Genomic DNA, 22,681 nt, shown 5'->3' on the forward strand with positions numbered 1-22,681 from the left:
TGAAGCCGCACTCCAGCTCCCCAGCTAGAAGGTGCAGGCAAATGTCCCCATGATGTTCCTTCACACCCAGGCCTCGCATTCATCCCAAACAAGCCACAGAAAGGCGTCGAGCCAGACCAGCGACCCAAGGCCGTGACCCGTGTGACCACAGGCTGCAGAGGCGTCATTCTTCCTGCACTTGGGGGGTTATTTTCATGCCATGGAAGACAGGACAGATTTGTGTCTCTACACGTTACACAGCAAACTGAACAACGAGATCACATCACGCTCCCAGCCCTGGAAATCTCAGGGCCCATGAGAATGGGCAGCTGTGACTCAAACGGCTAGAAGGCAGCATGCTGCCTCTGTCCGACACCCATCTGGTGGGGAAGGGGGGGTGGCATGTTAATTAGAGCTGGGGACTGGGAGATAGGACTCTGCGGCTTTGCTTCCAGTTCTGCCACTGCCTTGCTGTGAGACCTTGGGCAAGTCACTTAACCCTTCTGCGCCTCCATTACCCCACTTCACAGAGGGGGAAGTGACCTATCAGGCGGCTATGAGAACATCTTAGACATTTCTAAAGCACCTAGCAACCCCCTGCTACCATGGCGATAAGAGGATGTAAAGTGCTTGGAGATCCTCAGCCAAAAGGAGTTTGCCCTTCTCTAAGTGCTATTTCTTCAGGAGTTCCAGTCACCTTCGTATTCCAGCTCCAGGGCTTCCCTTCCCCATGCTAATGGGACCAGGCTTAGAAACCCTCTAGCTCTGGCACCAGAACAGACTCCCTAAGCCAACTGCCCTCCCGCTCCCCCCCAGTGAATCACAGGGAAATCAATCCTGACTGCGTTTCTGTCCCACCTCAGCTGCCCACCTCACCACACTCTCCAGCCTCCCTGGGATGCACACACCCATGCTGCCTTGCACTTGACACTCAGATGAAAAACCCACTTGCCCACTAATTCAGAGGACAGACAGATTGCTCTGAGCTGCCAGGGACGTATTGAACACGCTCCCAGTCAGCAAGATTCCTAGCAAATCAGTCGAGATTTCCTGTTACTGGAAGAGGCGATCAGAAATGCCATTTCACCCACTACATTCTGTTTCTATGGGAAATTAACCCAACTCCTAACTGCACAGTGAGATGCAGACATCCGCTAACGATCCCCGGGGCCTTTGCTGGGGGAGGAGCTGCGGTCAGGGTCACCATATTCCGAGGGGGTGGCCATTTGGACCCAGGAATCCCAAGCAGGCTGTATGGGGAGCGGCTGGGCAGTGCTCATCTCCCTTGCCAGTGGCCACGGAAATCATGACAGGCTGCGGCCATGCTCTGAAGGGGCAGCTCCCACCCCAGGGCACTATTGTGGCAGCCCCCCGGGTCTGGATGCCAACTATGGTGAAGGGTGGGGTAGGAGGTGCAGAGAGGTCCAGGTGTTAGAGGAGCAGCCCAGCTCTCCGGCAGGAGCACAAGGCATGCCCCACAAGGGAGCCAGCTTCGTTGCTCTGCTAAAAATAGATCTTAACGGGGAGGTGGCAGAAAGACCCTGCCAGGCAGGACCATACACCACAAACCCAGGAGGCCAGCAGGGAGGCTGGGCTGGGAGGAGCAGGAAGGGCAGAGGGCTCAGCCCGGGTTTTATTTCCCAGTGGCGGAGGCCGGACAAGCCCCTGGCCTGGACTCCGCTGCTCTCATCCCCACAGGAAGCCTGTGCCCGCCCTCGGCTCAGCAGTGACACAAAGGGGATGTCTAGGCAGCAGGAACCAGCGTGACAGGCAGGCTCCGGGCACAGACAGACACCCAGAAGGAGAGCAGGCCACCGACGCTGCTCAGGCAGCAAGGAAGGGGGAGCGTGGCTATTATGGATGGATACGTGGCCCTGGCTCCTTCCTGCGTCACCAGCCCTTCCGGTTAGGGTGGGAGCCTGTCAAATGGGGAGGGAGCGCCAGGTGCACGGCAGGGTACAGGAGAGAGCCCAGCTTCTGGCTCTGTGCAACGCACCATCTGGCGCTCTGTACTGGCAGGCGCAGCCGCCCCTAGGAATCATTTGCATTTCCACAGCCCCTGACACCCAAGGATCCCAAAGCTGTCTGCAGACATTAAGGGTCACAAGCCCCCAGCAGCAGTTCCTAAGTCCTGTGCTCCAATCACTAGGCCACACAGCCCCCATGCATTCAGCTGCAACGAGGGGCGGGGCGCCCTGGAGCATGCCCTAGCCCTCAGCTCCTCGGGATGTGGAGCCAGGATGCATGGACATTGTGTCAGCCCAGAGCTGCGGAAGGGGACAGAGAAATCCCAGCGTCCTGACAACCTGGCCAGTCTGTGTCCGACACACCTTTAGGCCGCAGCACCGGCAGAATCAAGTAAAACAATGTGGGAAGACACTCTGCTTTAGCCCCCTAGGATGGCATTCCTGCAGCCAGAGCCTGCACGGGACCATGGCTCCTTCTCCAGCCTCCAGTATCATCGCCGGCTCCCTAGCCCGCTCCAGAGCCAACCAAGAGCTCCAAGGGCTCGCTCAAACCAGCTGCCCCAATTCTCATCCCCTGGCTGCTCTGCTGTTCCCCAGTGGTCTCCCTCTCCCCCTCCATCTGGGATGCTTCCCCACCACATCCCTCCCTGCCCCACAGCCCCTGCCCATTGGAGGCCCCTCTGCACAGTGGATGGCTGACCCCCGTGAGGAGTTTGGGGCGGGGTGGTTTATGTACCAGTGCAGCCCACAAGCACCTCATGATCACTGAAATACAACAGCGTGCAGTCGCCCAGCTCCACAGATCCAGAACAGAGCCCCTGGCACGCTGGGAAAGGGATGCAAACCCCTCCCCCATCGGCCAGACTCCTGAGGCTAGGCCAGTCCAGGAGCTGGGGTGCCCAGACAGCGAGGGGTCTGGACAAGCCCCTGCCCCCAAACCAGCCAGCAGAAGGGATCCCACTGGCCTGGCGATGGGATGCAGGGAGAAGTGACTTAGGAGCGAGCTGAGCACTGATATGGGCACTGGGGTCTCAAAGGTTTGCCCCTCTTAAGAGACGGGCTCATAAATTCTGCAGTAGCTGAGCCTGCTGGGTGCTTTTCAGGGATAAGCCCAAGGAGCATGCTTGGCTGGGAAGTCTGGGCTCACCGGGGCCAGGCACGGGGAATGGCAACAGTCTGCGCTAAGCGCAAATGATCCCCCTTCGGAGGGGAGATGGTGCTGGGAGCAACATGGTCTGCGCCAACCTGGGGGGCTGGAATCTGCCTGCAAACTTCAATTTTCACAGGCAGGCAGAAAACTCAGTCGGACCTGTGTGTGGTACAGGGCAGCTGCCATCTCAGTCCCTGCTGTGCCCACCCAGCTACCAGGCTGAGCAGGACTGAATGGCAGAGGAACCCTGAGAATGCAGCTTCACAGTGAAGGGCTGAAGCAGCTGCTGTCCTGGGTGTGAACCCGCAACTCTTTGTAACAGCCCCTGCGATCCCAAAACAGCCCCGTTGATCCCACCAGAGCAGAGCTCTGTTGTGTAGGTGTCAGGGCCCAGCTGGCCTGCACAGCCCCATACCATCTCAGAGCATTACCTGCACCCTGGGGTTTCAGGGTCTGAGACCCTGGAAGGACAGGAAAGGAAAGTGTTCCAGACGTTGGATCTCTCTCCTCTTGCACCTTGGCATTTCTGCCCCGGCCTGGCAGGACCATATTCACTCACACTGGCCGGCTCAACATTCTCAGAGATTTATGGGAGTTCCATTGCCCTTTGCATAAGCTTCCCAGCCCATAGGCTAGCCCGCTCCTGAGCCGAGAGAAGCTTATCATCACCCAAAACACTGGGCTCAGTGAGAGGAGAAAGATACAAAGACTCAAGAGAGAAGCATGGGCTGAAGACAGGAGTGGGAACCAAGAACTCGGTTCTAATCCCAGCGCTGACACCAACCCTGCTGTGGCCTGGGGGCAAGTCACTCTCTCTGCTTCAGCTTCCGTAGCCAAGTTCCCAGGGGGTGTCATTAAAGCAAAGTGCTAAGCAATGGTTACTTATCTGCAAGTCTCACTCAAACTTCAGATCCCAACAGGGGCATTTTACAATGGCCAAGAATAGCAGGGCTGCAGTCACCAGCCTAGACTCCTTTCTGGACACTGCCCGTGGAGAGGTAAGGCCCACGCTAGATAACAAGCTACCCGATTCCTGCTTTCGACCTACTGCCCAGTTCTCCCCACCCCCAACAGCTACATTCCCTGAGCTGCCATCATATTTTCCATTCGCTGTCCAGGTCTCAACAGTTTACGCCACTGCAGTGAAGTTAAACACCCGTTGTTTAAACAACCTCCCCACCCCACCACACGCCACAGAATAAACTTGCAAACTGAACACAGTGCAGCTGCCCTCCCCGGGTCACACTTCCCCTGCAGGCTGGGACACACAGTCAGCAGCATGGACCGTTTGGAAATAAACAATGTAAATTAATCAGTGGAACAGCCCCCTTCCCTCCCCCGCAAAAGAGATCAATGCTTCCGTGGTTTTAACCACCCAAGAGAGCCAGGATACAGCCAGGTGACTGTATACAGAGGCCCCCTGGTCTAAGTTGGATCTCTAATACCCTAATGACATTGCAGAGGGCTCAGTCAGAGAGCCATGCAGGGGACCGAACACGTGCAGAGCCGGCTCATTGCCCTACAAGCGATTACCACGGCAGCCCTCGGACGCGTGCGGCGTTTGATCGCGCCGTGTCTGACGGGAGCAGAGTGCTAAACAGCACGCGTGTGTACAGTCCTAGAGCGGGGCTGAGAGCGGCTCCGGCTCTCCCAGTCCCCACAGCGCTCCGGACCAGTTCGAAACCCCAGCCAGGATTGCAAGCCAAGGCAGCGATGAGGAAAGCAGGCCAAAGGAAGAGGAGACTGGCCCACACAGCATGGCAGCAGGGTGCGCTTACATTCCACCCTGGAATCTGTTTACACGGCAGCTTTTTCACAAGGCTGATCCTAGGCAGGTTTGTATAGCAGCTGCCAAACAATGCGACTGGCGGGGGGTGGGGGGTGGAGGATGGACTGGACAGCAGGGGCTGGGAAGAGGTGGGAGGGGAACAAAGTGAAACCAAAAACTGGAGGGGCAGGGCAGGACTGAAGCAAGTGTTGCAAGCGGTTGGGGGTGGGGGGAGATGTTGCACAGAGATAGGGTTAGTGAGAGGGCGGTGCAGGGTGCAAGGCTGAGGGCCTACAAGTGGGCTCATGCATATGCCCTTAAGCAAGGCCCAGAGCGGGGAAATTTGTGCTGGTTTAGGACCCTGCACACAGGACATATTTGTACATGCCCATGTGCTATACACCCCCCCCACACCGCCCACCGCCCACTGTGCAGACGGCCACCCCACACCCACACCCACACACCCCGTGCAGACCGGGACCGCACACACACACACACACACACACACACCCCGTGCAGACCGGGACCGCGCACACACGCACACACACCCACACACCCCGTGCAGACCGGGACCGCACACACCCCCACACACCCCGTGCAGACCGGGACCGCACACACACACACACACACCCACACACCCCGTGCAGACCGGGACCGCACACACACACCCACACACCCCGTGCAGACCGGGACCGCGCACACACACACACACACCCCGTGCAGACCGGGACCGCACACACACACACACACACCCACACACCCCGTGCAGACCGGGACCGCACACACACACACACACACACACACACCCCGTGCAGACCGGGACCGCGCACACACACACACACACCCACACACCCCGTGCAGACCGGGACCGCACACACACACACACACACCCACACACCCCGTGCAGACCGGGACCGCACACACACACACACACACACACACACCCCGTGCAGACCGGGACTGCGCACACACACACACACACCCACACACCCCGTGCAGACCGGGACCGCACACACACGCACACACACCGTGCAGACCGGGACCGCACACACACACACACACACCCACACACCCCGTGCAGACCGGGACCGCACACACACACACACACCCACACACCCCGTGCAGACCGGGACCGCGCACACACACACACACACCCACGCACCCCGTGCAGACCGGGACCGCACACACACGCACACACACACACACACCCCGTGCAGACCGGGACCGCACACACACGCACACACACACACACACCCCGTGCAGACCGGGACCGCACACACACACACACACACCCACGCACCCCGTGCAGACCGGGACCGCACACACGCACACACACGCACACACCCCGTGCAGACCGGGACCGCACACACACGCACACACACACACACACACCGTGCAGACCGGGACCGCACACACACGCACACACACCGTGCAGACCGGGACCGCACACACACACACACACACCCACACACCCCGTGCAGACCGGGACCGCACACACACACACACACCCACACACCCCGTGCAGACCGGGACCGCGCACACACACACACACCCACACACCCCATGCAGACCGGGACCGCACACACACACACCCCGTGCAGACCGGGACCGCACACACACACACACACACCCACGCACCCCGTGCAGACCGGGACCGCACACACGCACACACACGCACACACCCCGTGCAGACCGGGACCGCACACACACGCACACACACACACACACACCGTGCAGACCGGGACCACACACACACGCACACACACACACACACACACACAGTGCAGACCGGGACCACACACACACGCACACACACACACACCCCACACCGTGCAGACCGGGACCGCGCACACACGCACACACACACACACAGTGCAGACTGGGACCGCACACACACGCACACACACACACACACACCCCGTGCAGACCGGGACCGCACACACACGCACACACACACCGTGCAGACCGGGACCACGCACACACACACACAGTGCAAACCGGGACCGCGCGCACACACCAACACACACACACACACACACCGTGCAGACTGGGACCGCACACACACGCACACACACACACCACCCCGTGCAGACCGGGACCACGCACACACACACCCCGTGCAGACCGGGACCGCACACACGCACACACACACACACCCCGTGCAGACCGGGACCGCGCACACACGCGCACACACACACCGTGCAGACTGGGACCGCACACACACGCGCACACACACCCCGTGCAGACCGGGACCGCACACACACACGCACACACACCCCGTGCAGACTGGGACCGCACACACACGCGCACACACACCCCGTGCAGACCGGGACCGCACACACACGCGCACACACACCCCGTGCAGACTGGGACCGCACACACACACGCACACACACCCCGTGCAGACCGGGACCGCACACACACGCGCACACACACCCCGTGCAGACTGGGACCGCACACACACACGCACACACACCCCGTGCAGACCGGGACCGCACACACGCACACACACACACACCCCGTGCAGACCGGGACCGCACACACACACGCACACACACCCCGTGCAGACCGGGACCGCACACACGCACACACACACACACCCCGTGCAGACCGGGACCGCACACACACACGCACACACACCCCGTGCAGACCGGGACCGCACACACACGCGCACACACACCCCGTGCAGACCGGGACCGCGCACACGCACACACACACACACCCCGTGCAGACCGGGACCGCGCACACACCCACACACCCCGTGCAGACCGGGACCGCACACACACGCACACACACACACACACACACACTGTGCAGACCGGGACCGCGCACACACACACACACACTCCCCGTGCAGACCGGGACCGCGCACACACACACACACACACTCCCCGTGCAGACTGGGACCGCGCACACACACACACACACACAGTGCAGACCGGGACCGTGCGCACACACACACACACACACCGTGCAGACCGGGACCACACACACACAGTGCAGACCGGGACCGCGCACACACACACACACACACACACACACACACCGTGCAGACCGGGACCACACACACACACACACCCCGTGCAGACCGGGACCGCACACACACACACACACACTGTGCAGACCGGGACCGCACACACACACACACACACTGTGCAGACCGGGACCGCACACACACACACACACACACACCCCGTGCAGACCGGGACCGCACACACACACACACCCACACACCCCGTGCAGACCGGGACCACGCACACACACACACACACAGTGCAGACCGGGACCGTGCGCACACACCCCGTGCAGACCGGGACCACGCACACACACACACACACAGTGCAGACCGGGACCGTGCGCACACACCCCGTGCAGACCGGGACCACGCACACACACACACACCCCGTGCAGACCGGGACCACGCACACACACACACACACAGTGCAGACCGGGACCACGCACACACACACACACACAGTGCAGACCGGGACCACGCACACACACACACACACACAGTGCAGACCGGGACCGTGCGCACACACCCCGTGCAGACCGGGACCGTGCGCACACACACACACACACACACACACCGTGCAGACCGGGACCGTGCGCACACACACACACCCCGTGCAGACCGGGACCACGCACACACACACACACACAGTGCAGACCGGGACCGCGCGCACACACACACACACAGTGCAGACCGGGACCACGCACACACACACACACACAGTGCAGACCGGGACCGCGCGCACACACACACACACAGTGCAGACCGGGACCGTGCGCACACACCCCGTGCAGACCGGGACCGTGCGCACACACACACACACAGTGCAGACCAGCACTTTGCTGGAAGCACCAGTTATTTTTCTTTTGAGGCCCTGCCCGTAAGACGCAGCCACTGATGCTGGTTTACTTCTCTTCTATTTAACCCAGGGCCCAGCCACAGGAGGGACGGCCGTGCAGCCCACTCTCCCAGACAAGCGGCAGCGGAGTCATCGGCTGGAGCCGACTTCGTGGAGCCTTTATTTCAGGAGGAAAAAACATAAAAGCTAAAATAGGGAGGCTGGGGAACAGCAGCCAGCACCCAACGCCTGGGCTTGTCCAGGAGAGAAACCCCTCAACATACTCCCTATCGTTACAGTATTAAACAGGTGGGGTTAGGGGGACTCCTTATTACACAGAACACTTGAGAGAGGCTGAAACCCAGGGAAATGAGGCCTCTCAAGAGCAGGTCACATCGGCGCGGGGTCCTTATCCCAGTCTTAGTGCCATCCTGGTGTGGACAGAGGGCAGTTTCCGCGCCAGTTCCTCACGGTCAGGAGCCTGCTCGGGTCCCGGTACTCCGGGCTGTGCAGTTCTATTTCCATCACTTTAAAGTTATGATGTTAAACAGAACTCTAGTACAGACAAGGAACCTCCACCAGCGAACACCCGCTAACGCTACACACGGCCTGGTCTACAAAGAGCTTTAACCCACGGCACACTGATCCCCACATGTCCGTCTTCCCTGTTGCGGGCATGAGATCAGGTCCGAATGCACACGCCTGCCCCGGCCACAGGCCCCAGCCATGCCAAGCCTTGCCCTGGGAGCGGGGTGTGCGCCTAGGAGCTTCCATTCACAATTACTGCCTATGACCAACCGGAGAACCTCTGGCACAATGGAGACAGCTGGGTGGGACCAGGGAGGGAAATAGCTCTGAGGAAGCAGCCCCCGAGGGGGTAGCCTGGTAGCACTGTAAATGGGCCAGGTGTTTCCCACATACACAAGTTCCCTGCCCAAAGCTGCTGAGAAGAGGAACAGTCTACAGGCAAAGGGCAGGAGGAGGAAGGGACTGAGGCATCCGAGCAAAGGGACTAGGAGGCGAGGCAAGGTCTGGGCAGGCTACATGCGCACGGAGTTCTTGAGGAGCAGTACTGAGGTTATGGCCCTGGACCAGTGCCTGGAGCTAAGCCACGTACTCTGGGCTGGCAGTGAAGATGCCTGCTTCTTTTCGCATGTGGTGCTTCCAGAGAGGGGCTTCAGGAGTAGCTGAAGTGAGGTGGGGGAGGAAGAGGACAAGATTTGGGAAGGTTGTTGGCAGCAGAGACAATAGTGAGAAGAGACTGAAGGGGAACGGAGGCTGGCAGCAACGACAGAGATGGGGATGAGACCCCTAATAAAACCAGGGTAGAAACATGAGCAGTGTCATGGGGAGCCTGGAAAGACAACATGGGGCTTTCATTTCACATGCACCCCAAAAGGGAGGCAGCAAAGTGACACTACAGGCAGGGGAGAGGATTCAGCCACGGATGGATGGACTGGAGAGAGGAATATCGAAGACCTGAGAGGTGATGATTACGGGGTCAAGACAGGCGAAGACTAGGGCAGGGAGAAGCAGCTGGGATGGGGAGGAAGAGTGGGTTATGTTTTAGAGATGTTGTACAGAAAGAAGCTGCAGGACTTGGGTTATGTTCTGGATTTTGGAAGGAAGGGAGTAAGGCCATCTGGTTTTATTGATGGTTCTTTCACTGACTCACTGTGTGAATTTGGATAAGTGATGTCCCTGCTCTGTGCCTCAGTTTCCCCATCCATAGAATGCACAGTTCTGCCCAAGCTCACAGAGTGACGTTTGCGAAGTGCTCAGGCACAGTGGGGCGCAGGACCACAGAAGTGCGCAATAGCCCTTTTCAGAAGGAAATAACTCGGCAGGTGTTTCACAATATTCTTCCCCACATCATACTGGGAGCTGGTCACCTGAACGTTCCACTTCGGAAAAATAGTTTTGAGCACACCCAGGAGTCTTCTAACTAAAAGGGACAGTGGCTACTTAACTCAGTTCCTAGTACAGTACAAAGAAACAACTACAGAACCTAACGTGCAGGGGGAAGTCATGCAATTTTACAGGATTTCGAAGAACACCGGGTTTGCGGCTTTAAACATTTGCCTGTAGTGCTGTGAATGTAAATGCTGCCAGCAGTAGGCCAAGGCAGAAAGTGAAACTGACAAGGTTCGCGGCGCTGTCAAAACTCACCGAACAGCAAAAAATGTACTTTCAGTCCAAATCTCAGCTGCTGTTCTACTACAGGGACACGCAGAGGAAGTCTCTTTTAGAAAGAGATTATATCCATTGTGAACACACACTTAACCAGCCAAAACCTCAACTGGTGTAAATGACAGTAGGCCTCACGAGAAGTCAACAGTGCCACACCAATTTACACCAGGTGAGGATATGCCCCTGTATATTTTATAACCATGTGTGTCTCCAAGATGCCCAAACCAACATGAAGCAAATTTGGGAAACAAATCCTTGCTCCCAGCCTGAAATGCTCCACATCAACTTCCTGCGGCTGTGGTTAACACCCAGAAAAGTGGGTTTGTAACAGACAGATGGGCACACTGTCGTAGTGGTGTTTGCAGGCAGAGTTATAATTATCTTCTCACATCCTGCACACTCTGTCACTGTGAGTCACTGCTTGAGAGACACACACAGACTAGAACAAATAGGAAGTCAGCAACTTTTAAAAACGCCTCTGTCACCCAAAGTAAAAAGGGCAGCTAAAGAGCTAGTCAGATTTTCTCTAACCGCCAAGAAAGCCCACTTTGCCACCCGAATCCCTGTAAATCACATCCTGACCTGCTGTGATCCCAAATGCAGCCTGACAGCTCATGGCAAAACAGTTTCAGTTTATTAATCGGAGGAGGTGGCATTGCTGATGGCAGAAGCAGTCAAGCAATTTTGACCTACTGGAGAAGAGTCACACTATAGCTTTTCACAGCGGCAGATTTCCCCCTCAACCGCTCTCTTTTCCCCTCCAAGCAGCAGTTTGCCACAGAATTTGGGTTGGAAAGCCACACGCCGCCTTCCCTCCCCTTCCCTCTCCCCCCAGTTTCTAACTAGAATCTGAGGAGGTCTTTGGCTGTGGCTCATCTCCCTGGGGAAATGGTGGAAGCACCATAGCTTGGGCCTCTCTCTAAACTTGGCCAGACAAAACACAAGGAAGCTGTTGAGTGCAATCCTTCATTTGCAGAGCAATGGGCTGGATGACCCAACAGGGCTTTTCATTAGTGTCTGTTTAAAGGGAAACGGACAGTCCACTGTCAACTAACGTACTTCACAGAGTAGTACAGATCGAAAAGGTTTATTCTGTTTTTTAAGTCTCAGGACACTGATATTTTCCAGACTACTAGCCAAACGACTGCTCAGGCTGGTGGTGCATTGCTTAAAACAGTCTGAGAGCAGCCTTTTATCATTGATTTGACCTCTCTGAAAACCAGTTGCTACAGCCTAGGTGGGTTTTCCCCAAGCATACAAATTACCCAGAATGTCTTATTAACAGATTGAGACTTTCTCTGGGCTGAGTGAATGGATTAGGGGGAAAAGCCAAAATTAGTCAAAACTGCACCCTGAAGGCTATTAGCACAGCTCCTGGAAACGCTGCCGAGATTTTCTAACAGCCACCTGCGTCACTATACGCCAGTCAGTCCCTCTCTCACAAGTTTCTGGAAATTAGATTGCAAAAGTAAACTCTGGATTAACAGAAACAGCTCAGGGATGACCAGAAGTTTGCTTTTTAAATATTTCTGAAATACTTGCTGACTTGATGCATGCAGAGACTTCAGACAGAGGCCGGGGAGGAAGAGTAAGAAGTTAGACTCCAACATCACAACTTTTTCCTACTTCACATACTCACGCCTTGGTAGCACTCACTGTTTTATCATTCTGAATAACAACTCCTGCAAAAATGACACTCACTTCAAAAAAACCAACAAACACCTGTTACTACCACCTGATATGATTAAAACCACCTGTCTTAGGGTTTTGTACTGCCACTCACCAGCATAGTAGCCGAGTGCCTTCCCCTTACGATAGATTGATGACACATGAAGAACATTAGGGACTTTATTATCTCTGGATATTCTCTGTTTCCGAGTTATGCTGGGAGGAGAAGAGGGAGGTTACGCTGAGGGGTGGCTGATGTGGAATAGATCATTCTACTAAAGAAAAGCTTTATCAAAGAGGAAGGATTTGCAGCATTTTCAAGAGTGCTCAGTTGCTTGATTCTAATCTCCGGAAGTTCCTTCCCCAGCTGGGTTGCCCTCATCTGAGGACAGCGTGGCCCTGGCTCTTGCACCACTACTGCTTTGTGAAGCGGACATTCTACCACATACGCTGCTTGTTTGTTCTGAGACATTTCCACTCCTCTTGCACAGTGCTATCTGATGGGTAACGAATAAAACACTAGTCTAATAAAACTCCAATAAAACACTAGTCTTTACCCCCGCCGCTCTCAGAACACTTCACAGACAAGCATCACTGTCCCCACTCAATAGTTAAGGAATCGGAGGCCCAGAGGCTGAGTTCTCACAGTGGTTCCAGGACGGACTCAGGAGCCAGGTCTGACTCCCAGTCCTGTACTCCATCCATGGGACCACAGCAGACTCCTTTTACAAACCTAACCCTCTTGACAAGGTCCTGTTAACAGGTGTGGTCCCATTCACCTAGCTAAAGGCAAACCAAGCAAAGCGAATGTTTAGTAATAGCTGGCCTGCACTGATTTGATGCATTTCCCTACTGCCTGGGGAAAATTTAAAAGAGCTACTCCCCCAGCAGCACTAGGCAGAAGTTGCTTGTTTTTCTACCCCCTAACCCTGTGTCTTGGGACAACAGAACATAAGAACGGCCACAGTGGATCAGACCAATGGTTCATCTAGCCCAGTATCCTGTCTTCCAGCACTGGCCAGAACCAGATGCATCAGAGGGAGTGAACAGGTCAATTATCAAGTGATCCATCCCCTGTCATCCAGTCCCAGCATCTGGCAGTCAGAGCTTTGGGGACACCCAGAGCATGAGGTTGTGTCCCTGATCATCTTGGTTAATGGCCACTGCTGGACCTGTCCTCCATGAACTTATCGGATTCTTTTCTGAACCCAGTTACATTTTTGGCCTCCACAACATCCCCTGGCAATGAGTTCCACAGGTGCCTAAGAGCAGAAAGCCAGGTTCACCCGGGCCATGAACACAAAGCATCTTGGAAAGTATGACACCTGATTTCATCCCACACTAAGCATTCAGGGCTTTGATACAAATTTGTTCTTCAGACATGCTGTTCAGGGTAGGGACCATGGTTTCTTACATGTCTTGAATGTGCCATGCACACCAGTGGTGATAGACAAGCCAGTTACTCTTCAAAAGATGATATACTATTGTGAGTGTTTGCATGCCACTGATTGCCATAGTACATAGGTGCCCGGTAGGCAGCTTTAGAGAGACCATACATAGGAATATAAATACACACAACCTAGCCAGCACTGCCATGTGGACACCCATGTTCCATCCTCTATGCCAGTGGCTCTCAACTTTTCCAGACTACTGTACCCCTTTCAGGAATCAGAGTTGTCTTGTGCACCCCAACTTTCACCTCACTTAAAAACTGCTTGCTTGCAGAATCAGACACAAAAATACAAAAAGGTCATAGAACACGGTTACTGAAAAATTGCTGACTTTTACCACATAATTAGAAGCTAAATCAATTGGAATATAAACGTACTCACATTTCAGCGTATAGCATCTAGAGCAGTGTATACAAGTCACTGCATGAAATTTTAGTTAGTACTGACTCCACTAGTGCATTTTATGTAGACTGTTGTAAAACCAGGCAAATATCTCGATGAGTCAATGAATCTGCTGGAAGACTCTCTGCATACCCCCGGGTGGGTACACGGACCCTTGGCTGAGAACCACTGATCTATGCTAACCTCTCACCCCTGGGAGCACCTCGGGTCACTAAACAAGGGCCCTTCAGGCTAAGACAGGAACATGACTGGGTTCCTGCCCAGTGCCTTCCAACTAGAAGGGTGGGGGTGCAGCCAGAAGGGTGGGGATGGGGCGGGGGGGATCTTTTCTTAAGGTCTCATCTGGCAGGAAGAAAGATGGTTGAAATGAAGAGGAAAGCTGGAGAGGTGGTGCCCCATATGGGTAGGTGGTGCCCCTATGGGCAGGGACATTAAACCTGTCCTTATGCAAGGCACTGCATTTAGCTGTATGGAGTGGAAATCGATCCACTTCATGAAAGAACTTGTACAGATACAGACAGACATCATCTTCCTTGCCAAATGATATTTTTTCATGGTCTGTATGTATATATAAAATCTCCCCACTGTACTTTCCACTTTATGCATCCCATGAAGTGAGCTGTAGCTCAGGAAAGCTCATGCTCAAATAAATTGGTTAGTCTCTAAGGTGCCACGAGTCCTCCTTTTCTTCTTGCTGCTGGGGATGTACTTAGCGTCAAAATTAAGCAATTCAGGGACTGGTGGGTGGGGAAAAGAAAAGCTGAGACTGATCTGTGGTTTTTATATAGAGTGACACCCCCCCTCCTTCCCCCCATGGGTCGGCCTTGCCCCCTGTTTCTCTCCTGCTCCTCCGTTCCCCCCATGGACATGCCCGCGCTGCTCAGAGAGCGGACCCAGCCCTGGCAGAACACGTGCTGCGTGCAGTGACTGGCCAGTTCATCCTACAGGTCGAGTGCCCAGGGGGCTCTGCCCCAGTCCGGTCTCCTTCTCGAGCTCGCTCCCCCACGCGTGCTGGTGAGTCGCAGCGCGCTTCCCACGCGGGATCGCCCGCCGGCCGCGCGGAACGCGTAGCTCTCCGCTCTGCAAAGGGACGGGGGAAGCCCAAGAGCCCGGAGCGGACACAAAGTTTCTCCACGCTACGCTGGCGATTCCTCCCGTCCCAGCGCGACATACACGGGGGCTGGAAGGGTCGCCAGCCACGTCTTAAAAAACAAACAACCGCACCGCACCATCACACATCCAACCCCCCCAAATCCAGCCTCCGCGCGCGGCAAGCAGCCCTCTCCTGGCAGCAGGGGGCTCGGACTTTCCCTAGGCTCTCCACTACGCGAGCCTCCCGAGGGAACTCCCGACCCACCCGGCCTCGCCTGGACCCCCAGCGGGCCCCCCCAGCGGGCTCTGACAAACCGGGAGGGAGGGGGGCAGTTCCTTACTCACCGGCCAGGAGCGAGAGAGGCAGCAGCAGCCAGTACAGCGCCCCACACAGCGCCCGCGGCTCCATCCCGCCCCGCGACTTCGGCGGGGGTGGGGGGCAGAAAGAGCCCAGACTCCCCGTGGGTGCCCGCAGCCAGCCCCGCGGTCAGGCTGAGCCCAGGGGCCGCCCGCAGCGCATGGCGCTGGGCAAGCCCCGGCGGGCTCCGCGCGCAATCGTCCCTTGGTGCCGGGCAGCTCCCGCGGGGAAAGTCTCGGGCCCGGGCGCGGCGGGCTGGCCCCGCTCCTGCGGGAACTCCGCTCCGGGCAGATCAGCGGGGCCCGCTCCGAGCCCGCTCCCAGCTGCGGGGGGCGGAACAGCGCGGCATCGCGGAGCCCCCTTCCCGCGCTGCCCCGCGCAGGCTCGTGTGTAACCCGAGCAGCCTGGCCCCGGCGCTCCAGTGGAAAGTCTGATGCGGGGGAAGGAAGAAGGTGGATTTATCCGGGGGCCGAGCTCGGCGGGCTGGGCCCGGCTGCTCTCCCACGGGTCTTTATAGGCGCGGTCTCCTCCCTGCCCAGCCCCGGGCCGCTTCCCTTCAGCCCCCATGGGCTGGGCTGGGCTGGGCCGGGCCGGCCGGGCTCACAGCCTGCCCGGGGGAGGCGCTGCGCGGGCGGGAGGCCTCGCTGTCCTGGCGCGGAGGGCTCATGGGGAAGCGACAGCTGCCCCCCGGGCCCGGCTTCTGCTCGTAGTGCCCACGAGCCCGGAGCAAGGGGCTCCCCCCACGTGTGGGTCCGGCCCGCTGGCAGCTCTGCCGCCCGGGGCGGGGCAGGGGCAGGCTGCTCGCTCTCGCCCTCCCGAGGCGCAGCCCTCCTTGCCGCGGGCCTGGCTCCGGGGGTCCTGGCTGGCCTCGGATCCCGACCCCATCCCCGCAGCACGTGTGCAAGCTGCGGCCACAAGGCGCTTTGCGTCCAACTTGCGCTTTGCTGTGGCCTCCCCGGCCTGCGCCAGCGGGTCCCACTCCCTGCCCGTCCCCGGGCAGCCGCCGCGCTCAGCCGGGGAGCCAGCACCACCTAGCGCCGGTACCACGCTTGCTCCTCTTAGCGCCGGGCAGCCCGCGACACTCCGCAGCGCTGGGGGGCACCCAGCACCCACCCTGTGGCGTCCTTCCTGCCTGGGGTGGCCCCTGCCCGGTCGGAAAAGAGACAGGGCTGGCGGGGCTCTGCCAGGAGAGTGCGCGCCCGCTGCTGTATTTGGGGCTGCCTTGCGCAAGGAGGAGACTGCGGGCTGGGGGGCTCAGGGGGGTTGGGGCTGTGCAGTTAGTGGAGGGGAAGCTCTGGGAGACTCCTCTTATTGTTGAAGTGCGAGCGGATCACAGCCTCGGTCTCTGCTGCCCTTTAGAAAAGGAGAAACCAACCTGAGAGGTGCCTTGTGCAAATTAACAGCAAATCACCTCTCCCCCTGCCAGAGGAACCAGAGCCATATGCCAGGAGCCAGAAGCCTTAGCCAGAGCTCACCTGCCTTCCACCCTTTCCACCACAACTTCAACAATCAGCACCCATCCATCAAACTCCCCCTCCCGCACCCCCACCAACTTCCAGGGCACCCTGGTCAGCTCCAGTGTTGGAACCCTAGAGACAACCGGTCACCACACAAACCTTTGCAGATCCAGTAGCCACCCCAAACACACCAAGAAATCGGTTATCTCCAGCCAACCCTCAGATACCACAGAATATGCTCCCAGGAGAAAGTCCGAGATACACAACTTACAATGCTTAAAAACCACCTTCACCAAACAGAGACACTTCCCCAGAGATGTAGATTGCAGCATGGAATGGGCCACCCAAATACTCCAAAAGAACCTTCAATGGGGGGGACAGGGGGAACAACCACCTTTGGCTGCATATCCCTAGCTGTCACCTACCACACCACACTGGAACCCATCTGGGGTATTATTAAACAATTATAACCCATAACTCAATGGAGACCACATCCTGAAAGAAATCTTTCCCATACCCCCTCTTCTGGCCTTTGAACAACCCCTAACCACACTAAGCTCATCCTCAAAAGCAAGAGCCATACAGACCAGGACACACCAACTCAGTGCACTGCCAGACGAACAGGGCAGTATCGTAGATGAAGTTCAGACTAAGGTGTGATTATTGCTAGTTGAAAACTTTTCTGTGGACAGGGTTTTCAGGACCTGGTAAGAAGCAGGGATAAGGCTAGGGGACCAATCCCAGTATTGTATCCAACTTACAACAGATGCAAAACCTGCAGACATATCTCCTCCGCTGCAGTGATCAAACCCCCCACAACACACCTTTCAAAATGCATGGGTCCTACCCATGCCGATCACAAAATGTGCTGTACCTCATCCAGTGCACTAAGTGCCCCAATAGCAACTAGGTGGGTGAAACCAGACAGTCACTACACTGTCATGAACTCACATGGGAAAATGATAAAAGACAAAAACACCCTATGGGCAAACCCTTTTTACAGAATGATCACTCCATATCTGACCTCTCAGTTCTCATCCTCAAAGGAAACCTGCGCAAACACCTTCAAAAGATGAGCCTGGAAGCTTTTAAATTAATAACTCTGCTAGATAGCAAAAGCCATGGTCTTAATAAAGACACTGGATTTATGGCTTATTACAACAATCTGTAACCCACTAACCCCCCCCCCCTTTTTTTAATTTCTCCTGTGACTGCAGGGGTATTAATGAGCCATTTCACCTTGAATGGTCCCTTTAAATATGTCGTTAACCAATCTGTTCCACCTTGTATTTAGCTGTGATGCTCTGAGAACCTTTGGCAGAGCTGAAGAAGAGTTCTGGGTAAGCTTGAAAGCTTGTCTCTCTCACCAACAGAAGTTGGTCCAATAAAAAATATTACCTCACCCACCTTGTCTCTCTAATATCGTGGCACCAACCGTCCTGGATCCACAAAAAGGAAGTTCTTCTTCACTCAGCGCACAGTCAACCTGTGGAACTCCTTGCCTGAGGAGGTTGTGAAAGCTAGGACTATAAAAGGGTTTTAAAGAGAACTGGATAAGTTCATGGAGGTTAAGTCCATTAGCCAGGATGGGTAAGGTATGGTGTCCCTCGCCTCTGTTTGTCGGAGAGTGGAGATGGATGGCAGGGGAGAGATCACTAGATCATTGCCTGTTAGGTTCACTCCCTCTGGCATTGGCCACTGTGGGTAGACAGGATACTGGGCTGGATGGACCTTTGCTCTGACCCAGTATGGTCGTTCTTATGTTCACAGTATCGGTGCTACGGCTCCAGCTTTGGAACACCCTCTAGGAGGAAACTCTTCAGTGTGCCAGACCCCCTGGGTGTCTCACTCTTCCTCTGAGGAAAGACGAACATCTTCACCAGCTCCTTAGACTGGACCTCTGAGCCTTCAGCATGCCTGCTTCACATTGTGAGCTCCGTGCACATTTGCAGTGACACTCACACAGCGAATGTTGGTGGGTTCAAACTTCCCCAGGTCACCAGCTAAAGTGACCCCGCTCAGTTCGGTCTCGAAGTGGGACTGTTCTTAATGTTTCCTCTGAATAGTGTGGGGGTGCCTCAGTTTCCCCAGTGCAGTTCTTAAGTATCTAGGGGGTGGGATAAGGGTGTATGATCGTTGCAGAGCCCTAGAGGGCAGGTGTGTGCAGGGGTCTGGACACAGAGAATGGCCGACACCCTGTTTCCTGGCAACTGATGGCCTGGGCCCTTCCCCCCTGCAAGGTGAGAGCTAAAGGGTTGGAGAACAAATAAATCAGGTGACCTCCTGGCTAGGAAAGGGACAAAGCCCAGAGGAGGAGGGGCTGGAGAGAGTTTCAGTTTGGGACTGGCTGGGGACATGGAGTGAAGTGCAGACGTTGTTGTCTGGCTCATTGCCCCCCAAAGTGGACCCAGCTGAGGGGTCCTGTTTTCTGCACCTACAAGCTCTGTTTTAGACCATGTTCCTGTTGTCTAATAAACCTTCAGTTTTACTGGCTGGCTGACAGTCATGTCTGACTGCAAAGTTGGAGGGCAGGACCCTCTGGCTTCCCCAGGACCCCGCCTGGGCAGACTCGCTGTGGGAAGCGCACGGAGGGGCAGAGAGGATGCTGACTGCTCCGAGGTCAGACCCAGGAAGGTGAAAGCCATGTGAGCTTCTTGCCCTGCAGACAGTCTGCTCCCAGAGAGGAGACTTCCCCAGAGTCCTGCCTGGTTTCGTAGGGAGCAGCTCCAGAGTCCCCGTGACAACTGGTGATAGCGGTCAAAACAGTAGGGTTACTCATTAACTGGTAGACAGCATAGGAAGTCCTTAGGGTAGCATACACAAATGAAGGTTAAAGCATAGTCCATTCTGGTTAGCCCAGAGCCCAGCCAACCTGTAGTGAACCCCTTGGTTCAAGCTTTGTCTCTCCCTCTCACCGCCTCCTTCTTTTCCTTCCAGCAGCCAACTCTCACACCTCTCCAGTCCTTTGATCTGGAGCTAGAGACTGTTCAGCTTCCCCCAGGAGAGGCAGGGAAGTCCAGATCCCTCTGGGTCATTGGTTGCCAGGTGTCAATGTCCTGATGATTGGATTTGCCATTGTTTTCTGAGATCCTCCATTCATATGGGAACTGAGGCCCAGACAACTAGGTAGGTGACACCCACACCTATGTGTCTCAGCCTTCCCTGAGAGCAAACAATTCCCCTTCCACCGCTGGGCAACAATGCAGCACATTGGGGGCGGTGGAACTGAGGCACAAACAAGACTCATAATATTACAGAAAATTCCCACTCTGTCACACCAGACCCTGGTTGTCAGTCTCAGCATGGAGACCATGTATTTAGTGGGCGGTGGGCCTGAGCTCTCAGGCCATCCTCAGCTGTTTGGGACAGCCATCAAATAACCCAGCCAGTACACAAAGCCTGCAGTGAAATTTTGGCCCTATTGGAATCAATAGCAAAACTCCCCAGTCGGCCAGGATTTCACCCTGGTGTATAGGATGTTTAGGCCGAGTATAATACTAGCCTTTGCAGACCTTCCCCCTGAAATGACTTCCCTACCCCACCCTGAGGACACAGCCCTGCCCTTTCTTGAGCATCTAACTGTTGAAGGAGGCCCAGCTGCCCTGGCTTTGATGCATCTCTGCCTGGGTCCACCTGCATGCATCCCATTGCAGGATCAGGGCTGAACTGAAGTGCTCAGATGCCAACTTCTCATTTTACAGCAGGCAGGTAGAGGGTAAGGACATTTGTGGTCAAAATGATAATGTGGTTTCTGTTTGCCTATCATAACTAAGATAGTAAATCCAATTGAGGTTGAGTGCTTCATTTAGTGCCATGTAGTTAGCCATGTCTGTAAACAGCTTTGATGACGAAAAGCTGTGTATAAATGTTAAGTATTATTATAATATAAAAAGAAAAGGAGTACTAGTGGCACCTTAGAGACTAACCAATTTATTTGAGCATGAGCTTTCGTGAGCTACAGCTCACTTCATCGGATGCATTGGTTAGTCTCTAAGGTGCCACAAGTACTCCTTTTCTTTTTGCGAATACAGACTAACACGGCTGCTACTCTGAAACCAATTATAATATACTGTCCTCAGCTGACATGCAGAGCTCCCACTAACCTCCCTGGGACTTGAGCATGCAGACTGCGGCCAGTATATGATGCTTAACATTTGCGTGCTGAGACAAGTCCACATTGATGTATACATGCAAATAAATGCTCCAGTTTAAAGTAGAATACACTTTCCTGTCCCCCTTCCAGATGGGACAGAACGGATTTGTTTTATTAATTTCAAATTACAGTAATGATAAATGGTGTTCCAGACACTGTAACAGGAAATAACAGGCATGAAATTCTTTACATTACTTGGTTCGCAGTACATTTGTCCATGTTAAATAAAATGGCATCCAATTGTCATCCCAGATAGCTTGTTTCCCACGGTTTCCTGCAAGTTGATTACACTCTTTTAAATTTTATTTTTAAAGGTACCTGGGTTGTAACTAGCTTTTTGCATGGTTTCTCTAGCTAACTTCCAACTCTGCACCAAGCAATTAATTAACCAAACTCTACTGAGCCCCAGTGTCTGATGTTTCAGTTGAGGGCATGGACAGGAGTAGATAAGAGAGAAAAAAAGAACACAAAAACCTCCCAACAAAAATCCAAAGCTGCCACTTACTCAATTCTGGGGGCAACCTTGCCTTGACCTTGGCTGTCTCAGCCAGATCCTCCAATTCAATTGTGGTAAACTCTAACCTGCAGTGAGGCTCTAGCTGCTATTGAAATAATGTGGTTTGGAACATCCCAGCTCCACTGCAAATTAGAACATGCATAACTTATGATGGGGGAGGGAGGAGCAAATGCTGCTCTACTAGGGCCCAATCATACACCCATGAGAGTGAACTGGAGTTTTGCCAGTGAATGCAATAGCAGCAGGATTGTGCCCTAAGGGAAGGTAAGGGAGCCTAACTTACTAGCCACACAGGCTTGAAATACCTGTGCTGTGCACGGATCTAATCAAACAAACCCAGCCCCCCGTCAGAGTGTTCCTAGAGAATCCGGAGATGGCTTCAGTTGGCCTAAATGCTGTCAGATGTCATTAGAGCGGAACAAAGATTCCAATTCTAGTCACACATCAAAGCTCATTTCACTTACAGCCTGGGCACTGCAGGTTTGCTATTGATTCTGGTAAGGCTGGTCTCCAGACGTATTCACTGAAGGTAAAGCATTCTTCAGCATTCAGCCACAGAGCTCTGCATTAACTAAATGTCCAGAGCCTGAAACAAACCCACAAAAACCAGACACGGCAGGACTTCAGCAGCAAATGAGTCCAGCCTGACACACTGTGTATTGAGCCGATGCAGGTGTT

General features: G+C 55.1%; 1 protein-coding gene across 5 annotated transcripts in view; it reads right to left on the bottom strand.

Moving 5' to 3' along the window:
- The window catches only part of PIEZO1 (piezo type mechanosensitive ion channel component 1 (Er blood group)), a 113,985-nt gene extending 96,950 nt beyond the window's left edge, over positions 1–17,035 (bottom strand). For 3 of the 5 annotated variants that reach the window (XM_073308187.1, XM_073308188.1, XM_073308186.1), the window contains exon 1: positions 15,864–17,032. In XM_073308187.1, the coding sequence (XP_073164288.1) occupies positions 15,864–15,927 (64 nt within the window). In that variant the 5' untranslated portion in view covers positions 15,928–17,032. Of the gene's footprint in view, positions 1–15,863 lie in introns of all 5 variants that reach the window. The other 2 variants (XM_073308189.1, XM_073308191.1) reach the window with 2 other exon arrangements.
- Between the last annotated feature and the right edge of the window lie 5,646 nt (positions 17,036–22,681).

Source organism: Lepidochelys kempii, chromosome 12, assembly GCF_965140265.1.
Source record: "Lepidochelys kempii isolate rLepKem1 chromosome 12, rLepKem1.hap2, whole genome shotgun sequence".
NCBI classification, from domain to species: domain Eukaryota; kingdom Metazoa; phylum Chordata; order Testudines; family Cheloniidae; genus Lepidochelys; species Lepidochelys kempii.